We start from the raw sequence: 21,518 nt of genomic DNA, 5'->3' as shown, positions 1-21,518 counted from the left end.
TATGCAGAGTTTAATATTCTTTTTATTTCTGCAATTTAAACAACTGTCTGTTGCATGGGTATTGTACGTATGTCTCTACTCTGTCAGAAAAAGGAAGTGATTACCCATGATTGGAAAGAGTCTGATGATAGTTAATTTGTGTCCGATGCATGGTGAAATGAACATACAGAGTACAGACCCATAAGAAGCAATTTCATTTGGGGGGGGGCAACCATACATTTTCAGTTAAGGGGCACTATCAACTACCAAAAATTCCTTGACAAGGAAAAAAAGGCCATTAGACGTTGTTAATTAGGGGGGTACAAGCATATATTACGCAAAAACTAATGTTTCAAAATAATATGATAGACTGTGTGTCTATCTACAAATATCTTGGAATCCACCTATTAGAACTGTATCTGGAAGTTTTCATGTAGCAAGATCAGAGCTCTATAAAAAGGCGTTCAAAGCATATTATAATTGAGAAATGATTTATTAATTTGAATCCTGGGATTAAAACTAGTATACACGTATTTGACTCTACCATTAAGGACATTGGCAAGTCAAGGTTTTCCAGAGAAAAAAGGTTTAATACATGGGTTTTTCACTTATAAAATAGTGTTTGAGAGTGATCTCCCATGTAGAATTCTCCAAGTGGTGAAAACCAATTAAAGCCAATGTTTACAGAGGTAAACAAAAGCATGTGTATATACTTCCTTCAACGAGTAGAATCATCCATACATTGTATTCAGGGGACAAAGAGCCATCAGGTTGTCATTTACCATAATTATGCTCAGTATGCTGGGAAAGGCAAAGATGTGACAATTATGCTGAAAGGTAGACCGACTGAGATCAGTTCCTAGGTTGTATGAAGGAAGCAGCATTTAATAACAATGAATAATTCATTTAAAATCAAAATCACAGAAAATAAGAATTGTACATTCTGTCAGGTGGAAGAAGAAACAATTGAACATTTGCTTTGGGAGTGTGATAGTGTACAATATTGTTTAAGAGAATTTGAAGATTACTTTGAAAATAAAACTAATCTTCAAATATCAATAACAAAAAATAATTTTATTTTGGGGTTCTTGGATGAAAAGAAAAGAGGCCCAGGGGCCACATCGCTCACCTGAGCACTCTGGCTAGGAAAAAGCTGAAATCAGTTCAGTCTTGAAAAGTTTAAATATAAAACTGGTTTGGGGGGGGGGGGGGGATAGAGTGTTAATTTGAACTACCTTGAATCTTAACTTCATGGGATGCTTTTGAATTAATATCACAAATAAAATCTTTGCTGTTATTAAGAAGAAAATTTTGATTGATATATCCTTTGTATTCCTTTGTATGATCCCCTGTTATGGCCTGGGGATCATGATTTGTACAAATTTGAATCTACATTACCTGATGATGCTTCCATTTAAATATGACTAATCATGGCTTTGCTGTTCTTGAGAAGATTTTTAAAGATGTTCCCTATATATTCCTATGTAAAACTTTGATCACCCATTGTGGCCCCACCCTACCCCCAGGGATCATGATTTGAACAAACTTGAATCTACACTACCTGAGGATGCTTCCATATAAATATGACCAATCATGGCTTTGCTGTTCTTGAGAAGAAGATTTTTAACGATTTTTCCTATGTTTTCCTATGTAAAACTTTGACTGCCCATTGTGACCCCACCCTACCCCGGGGGTCATGATTTGAAAAAAATTTGAATCTACACTACCTGAGGATGCTCTCACATAAATATGACCAATTATGGCTTTGCTGTTCTTGAGAAGAAGATTTTTAAAGATTTTCCTATGTATTCCTATGTAAAACTTTGACCGCCCACTGCATGTGGCCCCACCCTACCCCCAGGGGTCATGATTTGAACAAATTCGAATCTACACTACCTGAGGATGCTTCCATATAAATATGACCAATCATGGCTTTTTTGTTCTTGAGAAGAAGATTTTTAATGATTTTTCCTATGTTTTCCTATGTAAAACTTTGACCGCCCATTGTGGCCTCATCCTACCCCCGGGGGTCATGATTTGAACAAATTTGAATTTACTCTACCTGAGGATGCTTCCTTGTAAGTTTCATATTTTCAACCACAGTCTTTTTTGAGAAGAAGATTTTTAAATGATGCCATTAATTTTTCATGAATTCATAATTATCTCCCCTTGGAAGAAAGCATGGCCCTTCATTTGAACAAACTTGAATCCCCTTTACCCAAGGATACTTTGTGGCAAGTTTGGCTGAAATTGGCCCAGTGGTTCTTGAGAAGAAGATGAAAATGTGAAAAGTTTACAACAAGGACGACTACAGACAATGGACAAATTTCAATCAGAAAAGCTCGCTTGAGTCTTCGGCTCAGGTGAGCTAAAAAAGATACCGAATAATCTTTTTCTATGGCTTAAATATTATATCTACACAATGAGGTGCACAGGGAAGACACTTAATTTAACTGCTGCGATATCGCTTATGAATACATTTTATGAAACACAAAAATAATTATATTGCTTATAATAAAGGTGAAAAGGATATGTTTGACACCTGCTGGAACTGTTGGAATCAATTATTTCAATGACTCTTACAGATATAATATGTGTTTATATTTTATGAATGCATGCATGCAACCTTTTTTTGTTTCTCCTCCTCCATTCCTTTCTCTCCTCTATATCTCTCTTTTTCTCTCTCTAAAATAAAAAACTACACCTTCTGTACATTCTTTTAAACGTATGTTGTATGAAATAGCAGAATGTGTAAAACAAAAATAAAGAATTATAGAGAAAAAAAAAAAAAAAAAAAGTTAAAAATAAATCCATGCCAATATTTTTATGACAGTGTGTTTCAATCAATTCAGTCAGTTAAATGATAGAATCAATCAACCAGTCTGACTCTATTGACCATTATGAAAAACCTATAGTCCCCTCCGGTTTCACCAGTAGGGGACTAATAATATGTAATTAATAGCTGTTAAGAGAAGTAACTCAAAAATAATGATCTAGAAGTCATAGGAAATGAAGATACAATAATGTTTATCATGTTTATAATAAAAAAAAAATATATAAAATTAAAGTAGGTTTTGGGGAAATAAATTATGGTGAAAAATTATGTAGGACCCTTTTATCTATATTCTACATAGGAAATGCATTGAAAATTGCAAAAACACTGATGTGACAAAATCTAAAAAAGAAGGTTGGCTTGGTAGGTTAAACAATTCAGAACATAACCTGTTTAGTACAATTAAACCTACTCAAGAGTTCTTGAAAAATTCTATACAACAACCAGGAACCTTGCCGTTGTCCTTCAACCAGTCCTTTTGTATAATGCAGAGGTGTGGGGTGCAAGTATTATAAATACTAAAAGATTCCTAAAATACCACAAGTTAGAATTTGGAGACAGTGTTTCAGAAATCTACCTTGTGAAAGAATACACCTCAAATTCTGTAAATATATTCTTGGTGTTCACAAGAAAAGTACAAATTTTGCAATATTGTCTGAATTGGGAAGCTTCCCCCTGCATTATGATATTGTCATATTGTTAATCAAAAGATTTGAAAAATTGACCACAGAATTTCCTTTACTCAAGGATGCATATGAATGTAGTAAAAAAAAAATTGTGAATGGAAAGAACTCATGGTTTGCATTTATACAGAAATTAAGAAAAATACTGAATATCAAAGATGTAGTAATTTGTAATGGGAAGCATAAATTTAAGTCAGTCTGTCATAAAACCTTATTAGACTATTTCTATTATGTAAAAAAAATGGTGTACAAGTCAACAAAGTTATACTGATGGCAAATTAAGTACATATGTGAAACTCAAACAAAATTGGGGTTATGAGAATTATTTATTAGTAGTTTAAATTTTCATCAAGAAAATTTAAACAATAAAATGCTTTCTTTGGTAAATTATGGGAATTAATGTTGCAGCTGTTGCAGGAAAAATGCATAACCCGCATAATTTTTTTCTGCAATAGCTGCAACATTAATTCTCGTACTCCCGTACTAACAACCAAAGAAAGAGATTTTATTGTTTATATTTATATCTGTGCAAATATTCATTCAAAATTAGATTTAGTAGATGAAATAGTATATTATTGATATGCACGTTTGTACGTTTTATTGATGGAACAGCCACTACTCCAGAAATGTGTACAGGTGATATGCTTAATAAGTGGTGTTTATGGACTGATGAACGGCAATGGTTTTCTTAAGAAATAAAGGAGATAATATTCAGTGGATGTAAATATCTCTATGTAAATTGTCACAGGTTGCAAATTGAAGTGGGCAGATTTACTAACATTCCTCGAGAAGATCAATTATGCAATAGATGCAATTCTAACAGTATAGATGATGAAACTCATTTTTTGATTACATGTAAAAAAAAAAATATGATCATCAAAGAAAAGAAATATTTCAGTTAATTAAATTTTAAAGTAAATTTCCAAATTTCTCAGCTCTAGATGATGAACAAAAACTTTTTTGGTTACTCAATACTGAAGATAAGGAAACTCTTAATTTTGTGGGCAAATTTATAAATGACAGCATGTTATAGTAAGTCATACACTAGCTCCTATATATTGCATTCCTATTACATGTATTAACTTAAACAGTACAACAGTAATTGTTGAAATAAGCAATGTCATTTACTGATTATTATACTATTCATTGGCATACCTTTTCCTAGATAGAACGTTCTATTGATAAATTGATATTGTCCTAGGGACCCGGTTTGTCCCGAGACACAGTTAGATTATTCTAATTAACCTTTTCCTTATATATATTGTAATAATTTCATACTTGTCTGTTTTAGGCTCTAAATTAGAAATAAAATGTTCTGTTTTGTTCTATAGTGGCTATGTTTTCTTTAGTATTATATATATATATATATATCGGCAAAATTATCCCCCCATCTCGGTTCTACGTCCATGACGTAGTTGTGAACACAACTCTAAGAAAATAAATATAAACTTTTAAATCAAATTTCTTAACATTTTCTGTAAAATTATCAATTATTTACAAAATTTGCCAACGGGCTCGTTCCATTGAAGTCTAGTGAAAGACAGACGAAATCACACAACCTTAGATGATGACAAATATGACGTCACTTCACAACATGATAATAAAAATTGGCATCATTAAAATGTTTAAATCTTCGAATTTAAAACAGAAACAAACCAAAACACAAAGACATTCCAGGGCTCAAAATAATTTTTTTTTTCACTGGTCACTTGGGCTATCAACTTAAAATTTTACTGGTCAATCGATAACTTTCCCTGTCTCACTGGTCTAGTAGATATGAAAAAGACAGGCCCAAAACCAGTGCTACAACAAAGGCATGCAAGGCGGATCAAAAACTTTAACCTGGTCACTCATCTGGAAAATCTAGGTCAGATCCACCATCCGAAGCAAGTGTGGTAGTGTCCATCCCTAGATGCATCATCCATGCAAGTTTGGTTCAGGTAGGGCTTATAGTTACTTGGGAGTGGACTTGCTCCTAAAACTTTAACCGGGATGCCGACGTCGGGGGTATAGCATGAGCTCATCTCGACTTCGTCGAAGTGAGCTAAAAATCTGGTAAAAATACCCTTGCTTATTGTAACGTGCTAGACCCGATTGATCTCCTTTGGATCATACTTGGTTTCCCAAGTCTTACAGGGATGATAATGAATGCAAAATATACAAATACAAAGAACACTTGCCTATTGTGTAAGGTATTCAATATGTACAGATATGTTTTTGTCACTTGCCTAGTGCTACAATTCAGTGCACACAGACTTGGGTATATACAACGTGGCTCTTTGCCACTTGTCATTAATTACAATAAGTCACTCTGGCTCTCTGTGATTCTTTGTTCACTTTGATAAAGTATAAAACAACATCCAGTCTCATGTCAACCACAACTCCTCTGCAAGTGACACTAACTTAGATCACCACAGAGTATACCTACTGTGTATAATTACAACTTCTGCTAAATATATAAATAATCTTTATATCTATCTTTTATACTGCTTTCCAGGCAAGAATCTGACTTTGAGCATACTTTCTCATTTAAACCAAACATTCATTTTTATTTTGTTTCTATATATATATATATATAACATTCTTTCTTGTATTCTCATTCAATCAAATAACCTGTTAATTAAATTATATACAAGGATTTCTTGATTAACAATATTTAGCAAAGGGGAGTAACTCTCATTTGCTTCACATCACAATTGTGTACTCTGCCTCCTAGATACCCACAAGCAAAGAAAAGGCACATTTACTTATAATTAAATTTAATACAAGTATTTACATTGATATTATTGCATTTAGCTTGTTTGCTTAGTACTCAGGGGCAGAGGAGAAGTTTTTCAAAGCATTAATGCATTTTGTTAATTAATCAATAGAACCCCACCGGTGCTCAAGAACCCCTGACCCAGGAGCCATGAAATGCAAAATTTTGGAAGAGGCATCCTTTCTCATCATAACTATGTATTTAGTTTGTTTAATTAATACCAAGGGACAGAGGAGAAGACTTTCAAAGCATTAATTTATTTTCAGAATATAATAAATAAGCCCCCCCCCCCCCCCCAACATGGAACCCCTGACCAAGGGGCCATGAAATTCACAATTTTGGAAGAGGCACTCTTGCTCATCATAACTATGTACTTAGTTCATCAGCTCAATAGCCAGGAGCAGAGAAGATTTTCAAAGCATTAATTTATTTTCAGTATATAGAAAAAAAAAGCCCCCCCCCCCCCCCCCCCACATGGAACCCCTCACCAAGAGGGGCCATGAAATTCACATTTTCGGAAGAGACACTCTTGCTTATCATAACTATGTAATTAATTCATCCGCTTAATACCCAGGAGCAGAGGAGAAGATTTTCAAAGAATTAATGCATTTTCACTATATAATCAGCCTAACACCAGAACCCCTGACCCTGGGGCCATGAAATTTACAATTTTGGAAGAGACACTCTTGCTCATCATAACTATGTAGTTAATTCATCGGCTTAAAACCCAGGAGCAGAGGAGAAGATTTTCAAAGAATTAATGCATTTTCACTATAAATTCATTAGAGCCCCGCCCTAACACCAGAACCCCTGACTCAGGGGCCATGAAATTCACAATTTTGGAAGAGGCACTCTTGTTCATCATAACTATGTACTTAATTCATCGGCTTAATACCCAGGAGCAGAGGAGAAGATTTTCAAAGAATTAATCATTTTCACTATATATTCAATAGTGTTCCCCCCTATAACCAGAACCCCTGACCCAGGGGCCATGAAATTCACAATTTTGAAAGAGGCACTCTTGCTCATCATAACTATGTACGTAATTCATTGGCTTAATACCCAGGAGCAGAGGAGGAGATTTTTAAAGAATTAATGCATTTTCACTATATATTCAATAGAGCCCCGCCCTAACACCAGAACCCCTGACCCAGGGGCCATGAAATTCACAATTTTGGTAGAGGGCTCAATGCTAATTAAAATCATGCCAACAATTTGAATGCTTGATGTCCAGGAGTAAAGAAGAAGATTTTTAAAGATTGCATTAATTTTGATGGTTTTAGCCCCACCCCTCAGGCCCCAGGGGGGCAGGGGCCATGAATTTCACAATTTTTACTCCCCTTCAGCCATAGATGCTATATGCCAAAATTGGTTGAAAATGGTTCAGTGGTTCCAGAGAAGAAGCTAAAAATGTTCAAAAGTTTACGACCAATTGACGACGAACGACGACAGACAAAAACAGATAGCAATAGGTCACCTGAGTGACTCAGGTGACCTAAAAATTGGTATACATTTAATACAAGTCAATAAAGTTATACTGATGGCAAATTAAGTACATATGTGAAACTCAAACAAAACTGGGGTTATGAGAATTATTTATCAGTAGTTAAAATTTTCATCATGGAAAATTTAATCAATAAAATGTTTCTTTGGTTGTTATTAAGGGAATTAATGTTGCAGCTGTTGCAGAAAAGATGCATAACCTGCGTAAGCGGGTTATGTAATTTTTTCTGCAATAGCTGCAACGTTAATTCCTGTACTAACAACCAAAGAAAGACATTTTATTGTTTATATTTATATCTGTGCAAATATTCATTCAAAATTAGATTTAGTAGATGAAATCGTGTATTATTGATATGCACGTCATTGTAAGTTTCATTGATGGAACAGCCACTGCTTCAGAAATCTGTAGAGGTGATATGCTTAAGCATTTACAGACTGATGAACGGCAATGGTTTTCTTAAGAAATAAAGGAGATAATATTCAGTGGATGTAAATATCTCTATGTAAATTGTCACAGGTTGCAAATTGAAGTGGGAAGATTTATCAACATTCCTCGAGAAGATCTATTATGTATTGTAATAGATGTGCAATTCTAACAGTATAGATGACAGGACTAGACAAATAGCATTGCCCGACGCCCGGGACAACCAACTTCGTTTGGCGGGCAAGTTATTTGATAACTGGTACCTGCCCGCGCACAAGTGTCTATCCAGTTAACAAAAATCATATACTCAAATGTTCATTTGTTTTACCGCTGTTAAAATATAATGAATCACAGCAGAGTATCCGTTTTCGATGCAGTTGACCACTACATCGAACACTCGGTAGGAACTCCTCTAGAATTGCCCATTCATGTCTTGAAAAATATACATGAGAAGTAGAACACGGCAGGTATCAATGTCATGTCAAACAAGAGGCCCATGGGCCACATCGCTCACCTGAGCACAGTGGATAGGCAAAAGCACAAATCAGTTCAGTATTGAAAAGATTCCGGGGGGGGGGGGGGGGGGGCTTGAATTTTAAACTACCTGATGATGCTTCCATGTCAAAATAACAAATGGCTTTGTTGTACTTGAGAAGATTTTAAAAAAATTTTCTGATATATTCCTTTGTAAAAATTTGATCCCCCCTTGTGGCTCCTCCCTATCCCAGGGGTCATCATTTGAACAAACTGGAATCTACACTACCTGAGGATGCTTCCATATCAATATGACTAAACATAGCTTTTCTGTTCTTGAGAAGAAATATTTTTTCTATATGTTCTTATGTTACATTCGATCCTCCATTGTGGCCCCGTCCTACTCTCGGGGGTCATCATTTGAACAAACTTGAATCTACACTACCTGAAGATGCCTCCATATCAATATGACTAAACATAGCTTTTCTGTTCTTGAGAAGAAATATTTTTTCTATGTGTTCTTATGTAAAACTTTCTATCCCCCTATTGGGCCCCGTCCTACTCTCGGGGGTCATCATTTGAACAAAATTGAATTTACACTACCTGATGATGCTTCCATATCAAAATGACTAATCATGGCTTTGCAGTTCTTCATCAGAAGAAATCTTCCTATATATTTCTATTTCAGACTTTGATCCTCCATTGTGGCCCCACCCAACCCCAGGGGGGCAACATTTGAACAAACTTGAATCTACACTACCTGAGTATACTTCCACATAAATATGATCAATCAGGGCTTTGCTGTTCTTGAGAAGAAGATTTTTAAAGATTTTTCCTATATATCTCTATGTAAAACTTTTATCCTCCATTGGGGCCCCACGCTACCCCCAGGGGTCATGATTTGGACATACTTAAATCTATACTACCTTAGGATGCTTCCATATCAATATGATCAATTAGGGCTTTGCTGTTATTGAGAAGATTTTTAAAGATTTTTCCTATATATTACTATGTAAAACTTTGATCCTCCATTGTGGCCCCGCCCTACCCCCGGGGGTCATGATTTGAACAAACTTGAATCTACACTACCTGAGGATGCTTCCATATAAATATGACTCATCATGGCTTTGCTTCTTGAGAAGAAGATTTTTAAAGGTTTTTCCCTTATATTTCTATGTAAAACTTTGATCCTCCATTGTGGCCCCACCCTACCCCCGGGGGTCATGATTTGAACAAACTTGAATTTACACTACCTGAGGATGCTTCCATATAAATATGACTCATCATGGCTTTGCTGTTCTTGAGGAGAAGATTTTTAAAGGTTTTTCCCATATATTTCTATGTAAAACTTTGATCCTCCATTGTGGCCCCGCCCTACCCCCGGGGGTCATGATTTGAACAAACTTGAATCTACACTACCTGAGGATGCTTCCATATAAATATGACTCATCATGGCTTTGCTGTTCTTGAGAAGAAGATTTTTAAAGGTTTTTCCCATATATTTCTATGTAAAACTTTGATCCTCCATTGTGGCCCCGCCCTACCCCCGGGGGTCATGATTTGTACAAACTTGAATTTACACTACCTGAGGATGCTTCCACATGAGTTTCATCTTCCCTGGCTTTGTGGTTCTTGAGAAGAAGATTTTTAAAAGATGCTATTAATTTTTCACTAATTCTTTATTATCTCCCCTTGAAAGAGGGCGTGGCCCTTCATTTGAACAAACTTGAATCCCCTTCACCCAAGGATACTTTGTGGCAAGTTTGGTTGAAATTGGCCCAGTGGTTCTTGAGAAGAAGTCGAAAATGTGAAAAGTTTACAGACAGACGGACGGACAGACGGACAGACGGACTACAGACAAAATGTGATCAGAAAAGCTCACTTGAGCCTTCGGCTCAGGTGAGCTAAAAAGTTGAAGAGGGTTTTGGACCTTTCTTTTGTCAAAATGTTAAATTCGAGCCTTGAATACACGATACAAACACATGTTGCTGTTATTAAATTGGGGGTTTTGACTGGCGAACACACACATTCAGGAGTGTTTTTCATAACACAATAATGTAGATACAGGTGTATTATTTTCCATTTAAAAAATACGGGGAAATGTATATGTACATGTTTATGTATATACATGTACATGTATTTAAAATTTCAAGTTTAATAATCAGTGCACAGCGCAGACGCTAGGAAGTCTCCCTAGAATTAGAAATTTTCCCCTTAATTTCTCCGTGGGAGAGTTAGTGATTTTGAGTCAAGTTTGGTCCTAAATGTTAATGATAATGTTTCAGTTTTGTGTTATTTAAGAAAGAGGAGGGACAAGCATATTTTTTGGTAGGGCACGTAATTTTACGATGGTTACTTGTCCGAGGGCAAGTACTGACAAATTCTATTTGTCTACCCCTGAGATGATGTCAAACTCATTTTTTGATTACATGTAAAAAAAAATATGATCATCCAAGAAAAGAAATATTTCAGTTAATTAAAAGTAAATTTTCAAATTTCTCAGCTTTAGATGATGAACAAAAACTTTTTTGGTTATTCAATACTGAAGATAAGGAAACTCTTAATTTTGTGGGCAAATTTATAAATGACAACATGTTGTAGTAGTCATACACTCTTATATATTGCATTCCTTTTACCAGTATAACAGTATTGTTGAAATGAGCAATGTCATTTACTGATTATAATTATACTGTTCATTGGTATATCTCTTCCTTATTGTAATAATTTCATACTCGTCTGTTCTGCGCTCCAAATTAGAAATAAAATGTTCTGTTCAGGTTCTATAATAGCTATGTTTTCTATAGTATTTAAATGTATCGGCAAAATTATCCCCCCCCCTCCCTCGGTTCTACGTCCATGACATAGTTGTGAACACAACTCTAAGAAAATAAATACAAACTTTTAAATCAAAGTTCTTGAAAATTATCAGTTATTTACAAAATTCGCTGACGGGCTCATTTCATTGAAGTCCAGTGAAAGAAAGACAAGATCACACAACCTTAATTAGATGATGACAAATACGACATCACTTCACAACATGATAATAAAAATTGGCATCATTAAAAAGTTTAATTCTTCGAATTTAAAACAGAAACAAACCAAAACATGGAGACATTCAGGTTGGATGCAAGATTATTGCTTTAAAAAAGTTGTCCGAAGCAAGGTACATGTCCGATACCTTATGATGATGATTACACACTGTTACATACATGCAAATGTGGTACGGTGCCCCTTTGGCTGTTTTACACGTACTTTCTTTAGAAAACACGGGTATAATTATTGACACATATATGTGTAATAGTGATAGTTTTATGTTGTTTTAATTATTATGATATTCAAATGTATAATTTATCAATTATACATTTATAAATATGCCACAACTGATTTTAAACTCTGAAGTGCATGTATTAATCTGTGTGTCAATCATTATTGACAAAGACAAATAATTTAAAATGAAATATTAACAATATTCAATAAAATAATTTATCAAATAAAATAATTAAATAAATTAAATAAAACAAACTAATTGAAATAAAATAAACAATCAGCTAACTTTAGATCCACTCCTTGTTTTATCCCTACACCTGTAATAAGCTACCTGAGTAGAATTCAACTTTCTTTAATCCTATTTGTCAAAACTTTTACCTCCAAATTCTGGACATGAGACAAAGACATTATTCAGATTGCTTTCAGACTGAGAAGACATGATTCTCATATATAAATTATAACTTTTACTGTGAACTGGCTACCAGATCCTAATATGTAAGTAACCTTTTTACTTCTTCTTATTAACAAAATATATTTCAAAATCTGATTTATATGAAATTAATAAACTAAAGAAAATATTGAGTGTGCAAGAGTTGAGAGTGAATGATATTATTTTATTACAGTACATACAATGATAAAGTGCCAGTGATTGTTGTAATACAAAATTACCAGGCATTCTGTTCCATAAACAGGTACATTTCATATTTTTACAAATGTACTTATTATTTTTATATTTTCTTAATTAATAAGTGGACTTAGAATTCACTTAATGATTATAATAAAGAATGTAAAACAAATCAATATATGTTTCAAAGGAATATATATAAATTGTACAAGTTTTTATGAAATGCCGTGAAAAGGGGAATAACTCTTTCAAAAGTACATGCAGAGTAAGAATGTATTATGATTTTATGAGTATTACTATATTGTATTTTTAAAGAATTGTCATCCTGATTATATTGAACATCATAATAATTAATAATTAATTATGTGTATATTTACAAGGTATTATTATCTACAGAAATTATTATCTACATTCACAAATAAAATCACCAACAACGAACCCGCAGGTGTCTTGGTTATTTATCATCCTTACCTGACCCTTGTTACATACGTACTGCAATGATTAAGCACCTATAGAACAGCAGACACTAATAAGTATCCCCAAGTATCCACAGTTTTGTCCTCTCAATGATGCCGAGGCCTCCAGCAAATATTTACTACAAGTTTACTACGAAATCACGTGACGCCTACGTCACTTCATTCATTCAAAGGAAGGAGCAGATGAAACCTACTCATTTAGAAGTTTCCGATAAGTATTATTTTTCCGGAATGCTTAGTGTGCAAGGGCGGGAAAAACAAATGATGTTCAAGTTTCGGTTTAATCATAAGATTTGTCTCAGTATGGTACGCTCTTGCTGTGTTGTCAAATGTTCAAATCGTGATGATACGAAAGGAAAACGGAAAGGTCTACACTTTTTCAGGTAAGTCTTTCAAATATCTTTTTTAAATTTTCTAAAATCCAGGTTGAATCGTGGTAGGCCCCTATTTCCTTGCGTATTAACAACCAGCATGAATACAAGTATTCATTGTTTTATATGGTTTTCGTATTCATTATACCACACGAAGAATATTTTACAAGTGTGTCATTTCATAAGAGGAGAGTAAATTACATTAAGAAAGTTAACAGTTATGTAATGTAAAACATCCACATACATGCATATAACTGTGCATTTAACTGTATAGTATACCATCTCAATGTAGTGATGGTACTTACAAGTGGACAAAGAATGTAATATATAAGCAAAATTTCTTTTATTTTCATATATTTATGTATATTTGTTTAGTTTATACATGTAAATGATACTTATATCGTGTGACAACAATATCTTGATTTGAAACTGTTATGTTTTATTGATTCCTCTGTTTAAATTTCACTCCAGTCTAGCACTTAGCTGATCTTCATGTTCATGTATTTTTTATAGATTTCCCAAAGATTGTCGAAAGCATCGTACTTGGATAAAGGCAATAAACAGAGACGATTTTGTGCCCAATGAACACACCTGTGTGTGCTCAGAGCATTTTGTGACTGGATGGCACACTGATGACCCGGAAGATGTGGATTAAGCTCCAACTATTTTTCCATACAAAATGAAGACAGTTAATCCAGAGAGAGAAGAGAGATTAGCCAGAAAAAATTTACAGAAGGTTCTAAATTTCTCAAATGAGACAAAATAAAAATAAGATGAATTTCAGAAAATTAAACTTTGAACAAAACTAAAAAATGAGAAATAACTATAACACATTCCAAACCCATTTCACCAAAAAAAAAAAAAAAAGATGAAATGGTTTACATTCATTGAATTTAATATTAACCATACAATGATTTTTGCTGTATTATTTCTAGGAATTTCATGTGTCAGTACAGAGAGAGCAGGAGCAAGAGAAGAAAAGTCTGGAGTCCAGATAAAGAATAAAGACTCTGGATTTTTCTTTATTTGTACATTCCTACTGCAAAGGTAAGAGGAAAATGTGTATGTTATTATTTGTATTAAGATCTGCACCAAGACTTTCAAAGTGGGAATAGTTTCTTTCAAGTAATTTGGAAGTCCCAACCATTTATGAATATTTTATCCCTTATATCTCAAAATACACTGTTCTCTTGATGTTTTACTCAGTCACATGTAGATATTAAGGATAACAAGGTTTGAATGTACTGTAAAGAACCAATTGTATTAAATTGAATTATAAATTTTGGACAATTATCATGTTATAACCCAGACAGCTGAGCTGACAATTAAGGAATGTTTTTAAGTTTTGTGTGTGTTATAGGTGTGTAAATCACACAGACTTGTCACGTAGGCATATTTCATGAAGCGCGCTAGCGCTTCATGAAAAATATGCCTACGTGCAAGTCTGTGTGATTTACACACCAATAATTCACACTAAACTGAAAAAAACATTCCTTATATTTACATTTTACAAGTTCAAAAGCAACAATATTATGCTCAATATTTGAATTTCTTGCTGCCCTATATCGTTACATTTTTATTAACGTATCTCTGTTGCCTCATTGTGACGTCACTTTACCGCGACTTTCACCGTGTATATTTCTACGCGTGAGTATACTTAAGAAATGAATTTAATTTTTGAAGATTCATAAGGACATGAACTACGACGCTTCACGCTGGCATATTTTATGAAGCGCGTTAGTGCTTCATGATAAATATGCCGGCGAGAAGCGTTGTAGTTCATGTACCTCATGAATTTTCAAAAATAAAATTCATTTCTTATATTTACATTATTTTTCTGATTAGGTGCCACAATTCAACTGTCATTTTTAAAGCAAAACACTTTGCGCTATAGTTTTGACGTCAAGTACGGTATTATGACGTAACAATGGAGATATTCATGCTCATCCATTGTAGTTCATGAGAAAATGAACAATACTCTAATTTGCAAAGAATTTTAAGGAAACATATTTGGAAATGTAAATATACAAAAATGAACTTCAAATCAATTGCACAGTTGGCTTAGTAGAAAAACATAGCAAATGTAAATATTACTGAATAACTCACTAACACATTATTCAATTTGTTAGTACAACCATCTATGTTAAGACATGATGAACATCCAAAATCTGCAATTAATTGCTTAAATGTTAAAAAAAAATTTCAGTCAGGACATATTATGTTTCTTCTAACTTTTGGACATGAATTTGTCATTCAATTTTTTTTTATTTTAGATAAGGAAGAGGAGGAATGTTTTCATGTGGAAGATGTAATGGAAGATACAGATGATGTAGATACGATACGGGAGTTACACTGAAGAGAGATATATTGGTAAATAAATTAGATTAGCAGAGGAAAGATTAACACAGTATTGTGTTCATACATGTACATTGAACACAATGTCAACAAACAAAATTAGATGAATCATACATATTTCTGTAAAAAATCCAACTGTCATTTCAAGAATATCATTAATAATATCCATAAATAGTTATTCAAAAGATATGTGTTAAAAATTAGATATTTGCTGTATTTATGTAGTTTACAAGCTTTTAGTAATACAGGTATATATTTTATAAAATAGCTATTAATGTACATTCAAATGCCAGCTTATTGTAATTCATGAATTGTAGATTACCAGTGTGATCCTGGCCCCCTTGTACTTGAAAATCAGAGACTTAAGTTGGAATTAAGGAGGTTACAAGACACAAGGTGGTCTGTTGCCAAGATTAAAGATGATGACGCAATGACTAGGTTCTATACAGGACTCCCAAGCTTTGCAGTGTTTCTGTGGCCTTTCAAGTATGATTTAAGAGCTTTATACCTCTTATTCCATAGACCGTTTCACAATAACTGCGGTACTTCTCTTTATCTATCAACAAAAACTTCAGTAAAAGTTATTAATTTGCCCTGCAAAAAAGTGGAACTGCAGTTATCGTGAAAGGGCTAATTGAAAATTTTTTTGAATTTTTTTACATTGGCCTATACCCACTAATTGTTTGTGTGTTGAAGGATGGGGGCTAAATAATTAGCAGATATATTTATTTCTTTGGGCTAACATTTAGCATACAGGTTTAATCTTTGTGAAATTCCAGTAATGCAAATTTAGTTAGGTGTATTTAATTTAAGCAAATATTTGATTCAACTTGAAGAAAATCTTATATTTACAGATATGATTTTTTTGCAACATTAATTTTAACCATCTCCTAGGCCCTTGCCAGAATAATATGCTCCTACTTTTATGATACATTTAGCTACCTGGCACCAAAGCTTGAGAAGATGGTCTACTGGAGAGGTATAGTTCAGCAACTCCAGAGGAAAGGAGTAGAGCTAGGCGAAGCATGGCACTGGAGCCAATTAAACAATTTTTGGCAACATTGATGAGGCTTAAGGTATCTTATAGTTACCATAAATCAATACATATACTAGTTACTTTAGATTCCTTATATTTATACTTGAATATTGAATTCTTGATTTCACTTTCTGAAATCACAAATTGCTAGAAATTGAATTCATGAATGTTCTGTTGATCAAGACCTATTACATGAATTTCAGCCATAGAAAAATAAAAGGGAGTAATTTTAAATCATGAGGACTGCTTATTGCCGAATTACCGGAATAACAAATTCCTTGCATACATTTAGGAATCTACAGTATTGCATAATAATATAACTGTTTAGTACAAAGTATTTTAAAATAAGCCACATTTTATCTTGTATTTCGGCGTTAATTTTGAAAGTTTAATTTTGAATCATTTTAAAGGTTGGATTATATGTACAAGACATGGCAGAGCGTTTTGGTGTTTCTGTTGGAGCCTTCTCTCAGTACTTTACCACCTGGATTTGCCTACTTCACAAGGAACTGAAGGATCTTAATCCCTTTCCTTCCAGAGATGTTGTTCAGAGAAATATGCCAACTTGCTTTAAGTCTTTTCAAAACTTAAGAGTCATACTTGATTGTACAGAGATATTCATTCAGAAATCTAACAGTTTGATAAACCAGAATCAATCTTTTTCTAATTACAAACACCATAAAACTTTGAAATTTTTGATTGGTATAACTCCTTCTGGTGTTATCTCATTTGTTTCAGAGGGCTTTGGTGGAAAGATCTTGGATCAGCAGATGATTGAGTGTTCATCTCTGCTTGATCTGCTTGAGGAAGGGGATGTTGTCATGGCAGACAAGGGCTTCACTATTAGAGATTTATTAGAGAAAAAGGGCTGTAGTTTGAATATTCCGCCATTTCGGTCTTCTTCATCTCAGTTTTCTACTGTAGATGTTTTTAACACTCAAGATATTGCCAAATTACGGATTCATGTCGAAAGGACTATAGGACGCGTAAAAATTTTTCACATATTTGAAGGTTTACTTTCTCTAGTGCAACTGGGTTCTCAGATATTTTCTGTCTGCTGCTGGCTTACAAACCTTGATGTCCCTATGGTTGAAAGTAATCCATGATGACAAATTTAGGTTAGTATAAATATATCTTATATTTACATTATTTTTCTGATGACTTCCCACATATTTTTGTCACTCAACGATCATTTTTGAATAAAAAAGTTTCCACTATTTTTTGACTTCAATTACATCACAATGGAAATATTCTTACTCATCCCAAGATAGTTCATGAGAACATTAACTTTTTCTAATTTGCAAAGAATCTTAAGGAAAAATATTTGCAAATGTAAATATTTCTAGATAAACATTTATATGGGTTGGTATGTGATCAAATCTTCCATTACACCTTTTGAATTTTTTGGGATTGGACCAATCCATATTTATATTCCTATGAATGTTACCTAATTTCTTAATTGAAGAACATTTACATTTTAAGGTATGAAGATGATACATGTGAAACAAAAAACTCTACAAGTTTAGGCATCATCAAAGAACAGAAATCTGAATCAAAATAAATTCTCTCTTTAAAACAGTTGCTCTGCCTGGCTGCTGTCCACACAACAAAGTCACAACCCATGATGGCCATTTCCCCTTGAATCTGGGCATAATATTTATGCTCTCTTTTCAGTCTGGGTCCCTCATCAGTGTCTTCCAAGAAAAAACCTCCTCTACCAACCAGTTCATGCACCTGTTCAATGTATGCCAATTTAAGGTTGCTTTACTTAAAAAAAAAGGATGACTAATAACAAAGACAACTTAGGAGGTGAACATGTACCTCTTTGTCAGAAATAACTTCATTACTGATGGAGTATGGGCATTTTATTTCCAAGACCCCTCTTTCATTTCCCTCTGGCATGGACTCATCATATACCCATCAATCACTGGTTGCTCCCAAAAATGCATGTAATGGGTATATCACCAGGTGAGTCCAGACTCCTCCACTCTGATATTGGTAATTGCATTCTGGAGGGCCAAGTAGTCTTTCAGGGCATTTTTCTCATTCTCCACCCCCACTTGACTGGCAAAGGTAGTGTCTGGTACCTTAAATATAAAATGTTATACATTATGATATATCAGAAGTTGTTGATGTGCTATGCTACTTGATTCAATGCAGACTAAAAACTTAGGGATTATTATAGTTTTTAAGATTTTAAACCTATTCCTTTACCTATCTAAACTCGAACCATTCATTATCTGATTGACTAGGCTGTTGGGAGTTTGTCCTGATTTCAGAACAGAACCAAATAAGGAACTAGTTATTCGTCCTCTATGCAGCTCCTTCCACATCTCGCATGCTCTTTGGCCTCTTGTTCTATGCTCGATGAAAGCACTTAGGCTTTCATCAAAAGAAACTGGAATGGGTACTGCAACTATAATGTTTTTTTTTAGATAAAAATTATTTTCAATTTATAGCATGAATTTACAGAAAACTTTTCCCCTTACAGTTCCCCTGGGACAAGACAAGACTTTTCAGTGCTGTTTCCATTGGATCCTCTGTTGTTCTGACTTCAATTTCCCCAGATGGATTAGGTGTCTCTACTGGAATGGTCCATAAGTGACTCATGCCTAAAATAAAAATTTTGATGAAAAATTTTATGTTTTGTAATGCTAAATATTTGTGTTATTCTTTTTTGTGGTTTTTGTGTGTATAAACTGTAATATAATGTACATTGCATTTTCTTTTTTGTAGGGCAAAATTGCAAATCATGCTTTTTAAATTGTAATCAGCTCTTTCTTTAACCTACACATTGATATATAACACTTCTGTGTCTACCAGATAGATTACTTTTTCTATTGGAAGTTAGTAGATTGATTTTATCAAGATTTTGAAAATAAATCTTAAACTGATCCGGTATCTATTCTTATCTAATATGATTTATGTATTGCTTTTTCATACACATAATTGAAAAAGATTACTTCTTCAATACCAGTTTTGGTAAATATTTTTTTAATGTAATCAGTTGTTCCATGGAATGTTTGGAGTTAAATTCTCGCTCTTCAGGATGCCAAGGATCAAAGTCTCTCATGGTACTCCAGTTCCCCCTCTGACGTCAGTTTTGGTCGCCCAAGATTCCACTCCCTCAAGGGCATGGGGTCCATCTTAAGTGGACGAGGGACATTCCACTGGCATGGTCTAGAGGTTGTGCTGTCTGACTTTAGTACCTCGGTCAGATGCCAGTGGTGTAAATAAAATAGCAGACCACCAATATGGCTGCATGTCTGGGCTAGACTACATCAAACAAAATACATGTATAATTTGTTTGTAATTTAAGAAGATGTTGATTTTTATTATTTGTTTAACTTTCTATTTTTCATATTGATTTCTAAAATTGTGCCTACCCAATTGGACATTCACAATAGGCAAATTGAACCGTTTTCCTGTCCTCAACACAGAGGAAAACTTTGTACTTCACTTTTTTCATAGGGGCTAAGCAGTAAGCTCTGATGTAGTCAAGGGACTCATCAATCTTTAATTTTGAATTTATAAATATTAAGCATCAGTGACATGAAACTTTTAGATAGAAAGTTACTGTTTATTTAAATTGGACTTTATTCTCTTCATTAAAGTCAGTCTTCACTCACCCTTTTCATTATTAGAGTAATTAAAATTTCCATTAAGTAAACAATTCCCTATATATTCACTGTGGAATTCCAAATCAAAGGTGAAAAATACAGAAAAATTAATATAGTTGAAATGTTAAAAAGGCCGATGATACATAAACATACTGAGTATACTTTTTTTAAATGATTAACCATCATACCTGAGCTGTCATTATTTGGGATATATCTCCAGCCTCAAAATGCTTAACTGCTCTATCTAATCCCTTGAAATTCTTTGCTTGTCTCCCTTCTGTTGTTTGTCTCAAGATCATGTGATGATAGATCTGTTGAAAAGAGATCTTAGGCAGGCAAGTGGGCGTGGCAGGGGAAAACGACGCAGACTGTAGAAGGGGGAGATTTTCATGCTTAGAAATCTCGGGTACAGTACTCACCAATGCCATTGTCTAATACTTGATTGGCATTTCAGCGAGAGACCCTTTCCTTTTCCTGTTTAGGTCATTTAAATTCTCCCGGGAAGCCATCTTCGCATTGATAAACACGGAAGTGCCCCCTTTGTGCACTAAACTCGGTTCTCTATTTTATTTTAATTACACTATATAAATATTATGTATCTTCAAGCATAATAAACACAAGAGAAGCCTAAATATGTTAGAAAAAACCAAACAAACACACTTTCACATAAGAATCCTCAGTGCTCCCCCCCCCCCCCTTTGTGCACTAAACTCGGTTCTAGGTTTTTTTCTTAAATTTCTCTATATAAATTTTATGTGTATTCACGCAAAATCAACACAAGAAAGGTCTAAATATGTTAGAAAAACAGAAAACAAACAAACTTTCATATCACAATCCTTTATTTCGATCAAGTAAATGTGGCTTTGTCATTGTAGTCAGCGTAACCTATGTAAACAAGTTGCCCTCTGGAAGTAGTTGTACGCATGCACGGAAGTTATCGTGAAACGGTCTATTGAATGTTGCGTCGTGACTAAACTTCAATTTACTAAAACACATACTAAAGTATACATACATGCAAGTGTACAAATCAGTGAAGTCAACTATGTTTACATGGTTTATATTTAATATATGCAAGTGTACAAATCAGTGAAGTCAACTATGTTTATATATTAAT

At 33.9% G+C, this 21,518-nt stretch overlaps 1 protein-coding gene, 1 long non-coding RNA gene and 1 pseudogene across 2 annotated transcripts; 2 read left to right on the top strand and 1 right to left on the bottom strand.

Annotated features, from left to right (window-relative positions):
* The first annotated feature begins 13,284 nt into the window (after positions 1 to 13,284).
* Positions 13,285 to 14,365, top strand: LOC133186606 (uncharacterized). The gene is made up of 3 exons (XR_009721074.1): positions 13,285 to 13,405; positions 13,907 to 14,129; positions 14,329 to 14,365. It is a non-coding gene; the product is annotated as an uncharacterized LOC133186606 (long non-coding RNA).
* Positions 14,366 to 16,690: 2,325 nt separating this feature from the next.
* On the top strand, positions 16,691 to 19,514 carry LOC133186605 (uncharacterized). The gene is made up of 3 exons (XM_061321836.1): positions 16,691 to 16,824; positions 17,195 to 17,902; positions 19,276 to 19,514. The coding sequence occupies exons 1-2, from the start codon at positions 16,774 to 16,776 to the stop codon at positions 17,888 to 17,890; spliced, it is 747 nt and encodes a 248-aa protein (XP_061177820.1). The 5' UTR covers positions 16,691 to 16,773; the 3' UTR covers positions 17,891 to 17,902; positions 19,276 to 19,514.
* LOC133186601 (uncharacterized) lies at positions 18,218 to 20,975 on the bottom strand (annotated as a pseudogene).
* Between the last annotated feature and the right edge of the window lie 543 nt (positions 20,976 to 21,518).

Source organism: Saccostrea echinata, unplaced genomic scaffold, assembly GCF_033153115.1.
Source record: "Saccostrea echinata isolate AGI-Se365-2 ecotype Australia unplaced genomic scaffold, CSIRO_AGI_Sech_v1 ptg000014l, whole genome shotgun sequence".
NCBI lineage: Eukaryota > Metazoa > Mollusca > Bivalvia > Ostreida > Ostreidae > Saccostrea > Saccostrea echinata.
This window is presented reverse-complemented; position numbering and strand designations above follow the sequence as displayed.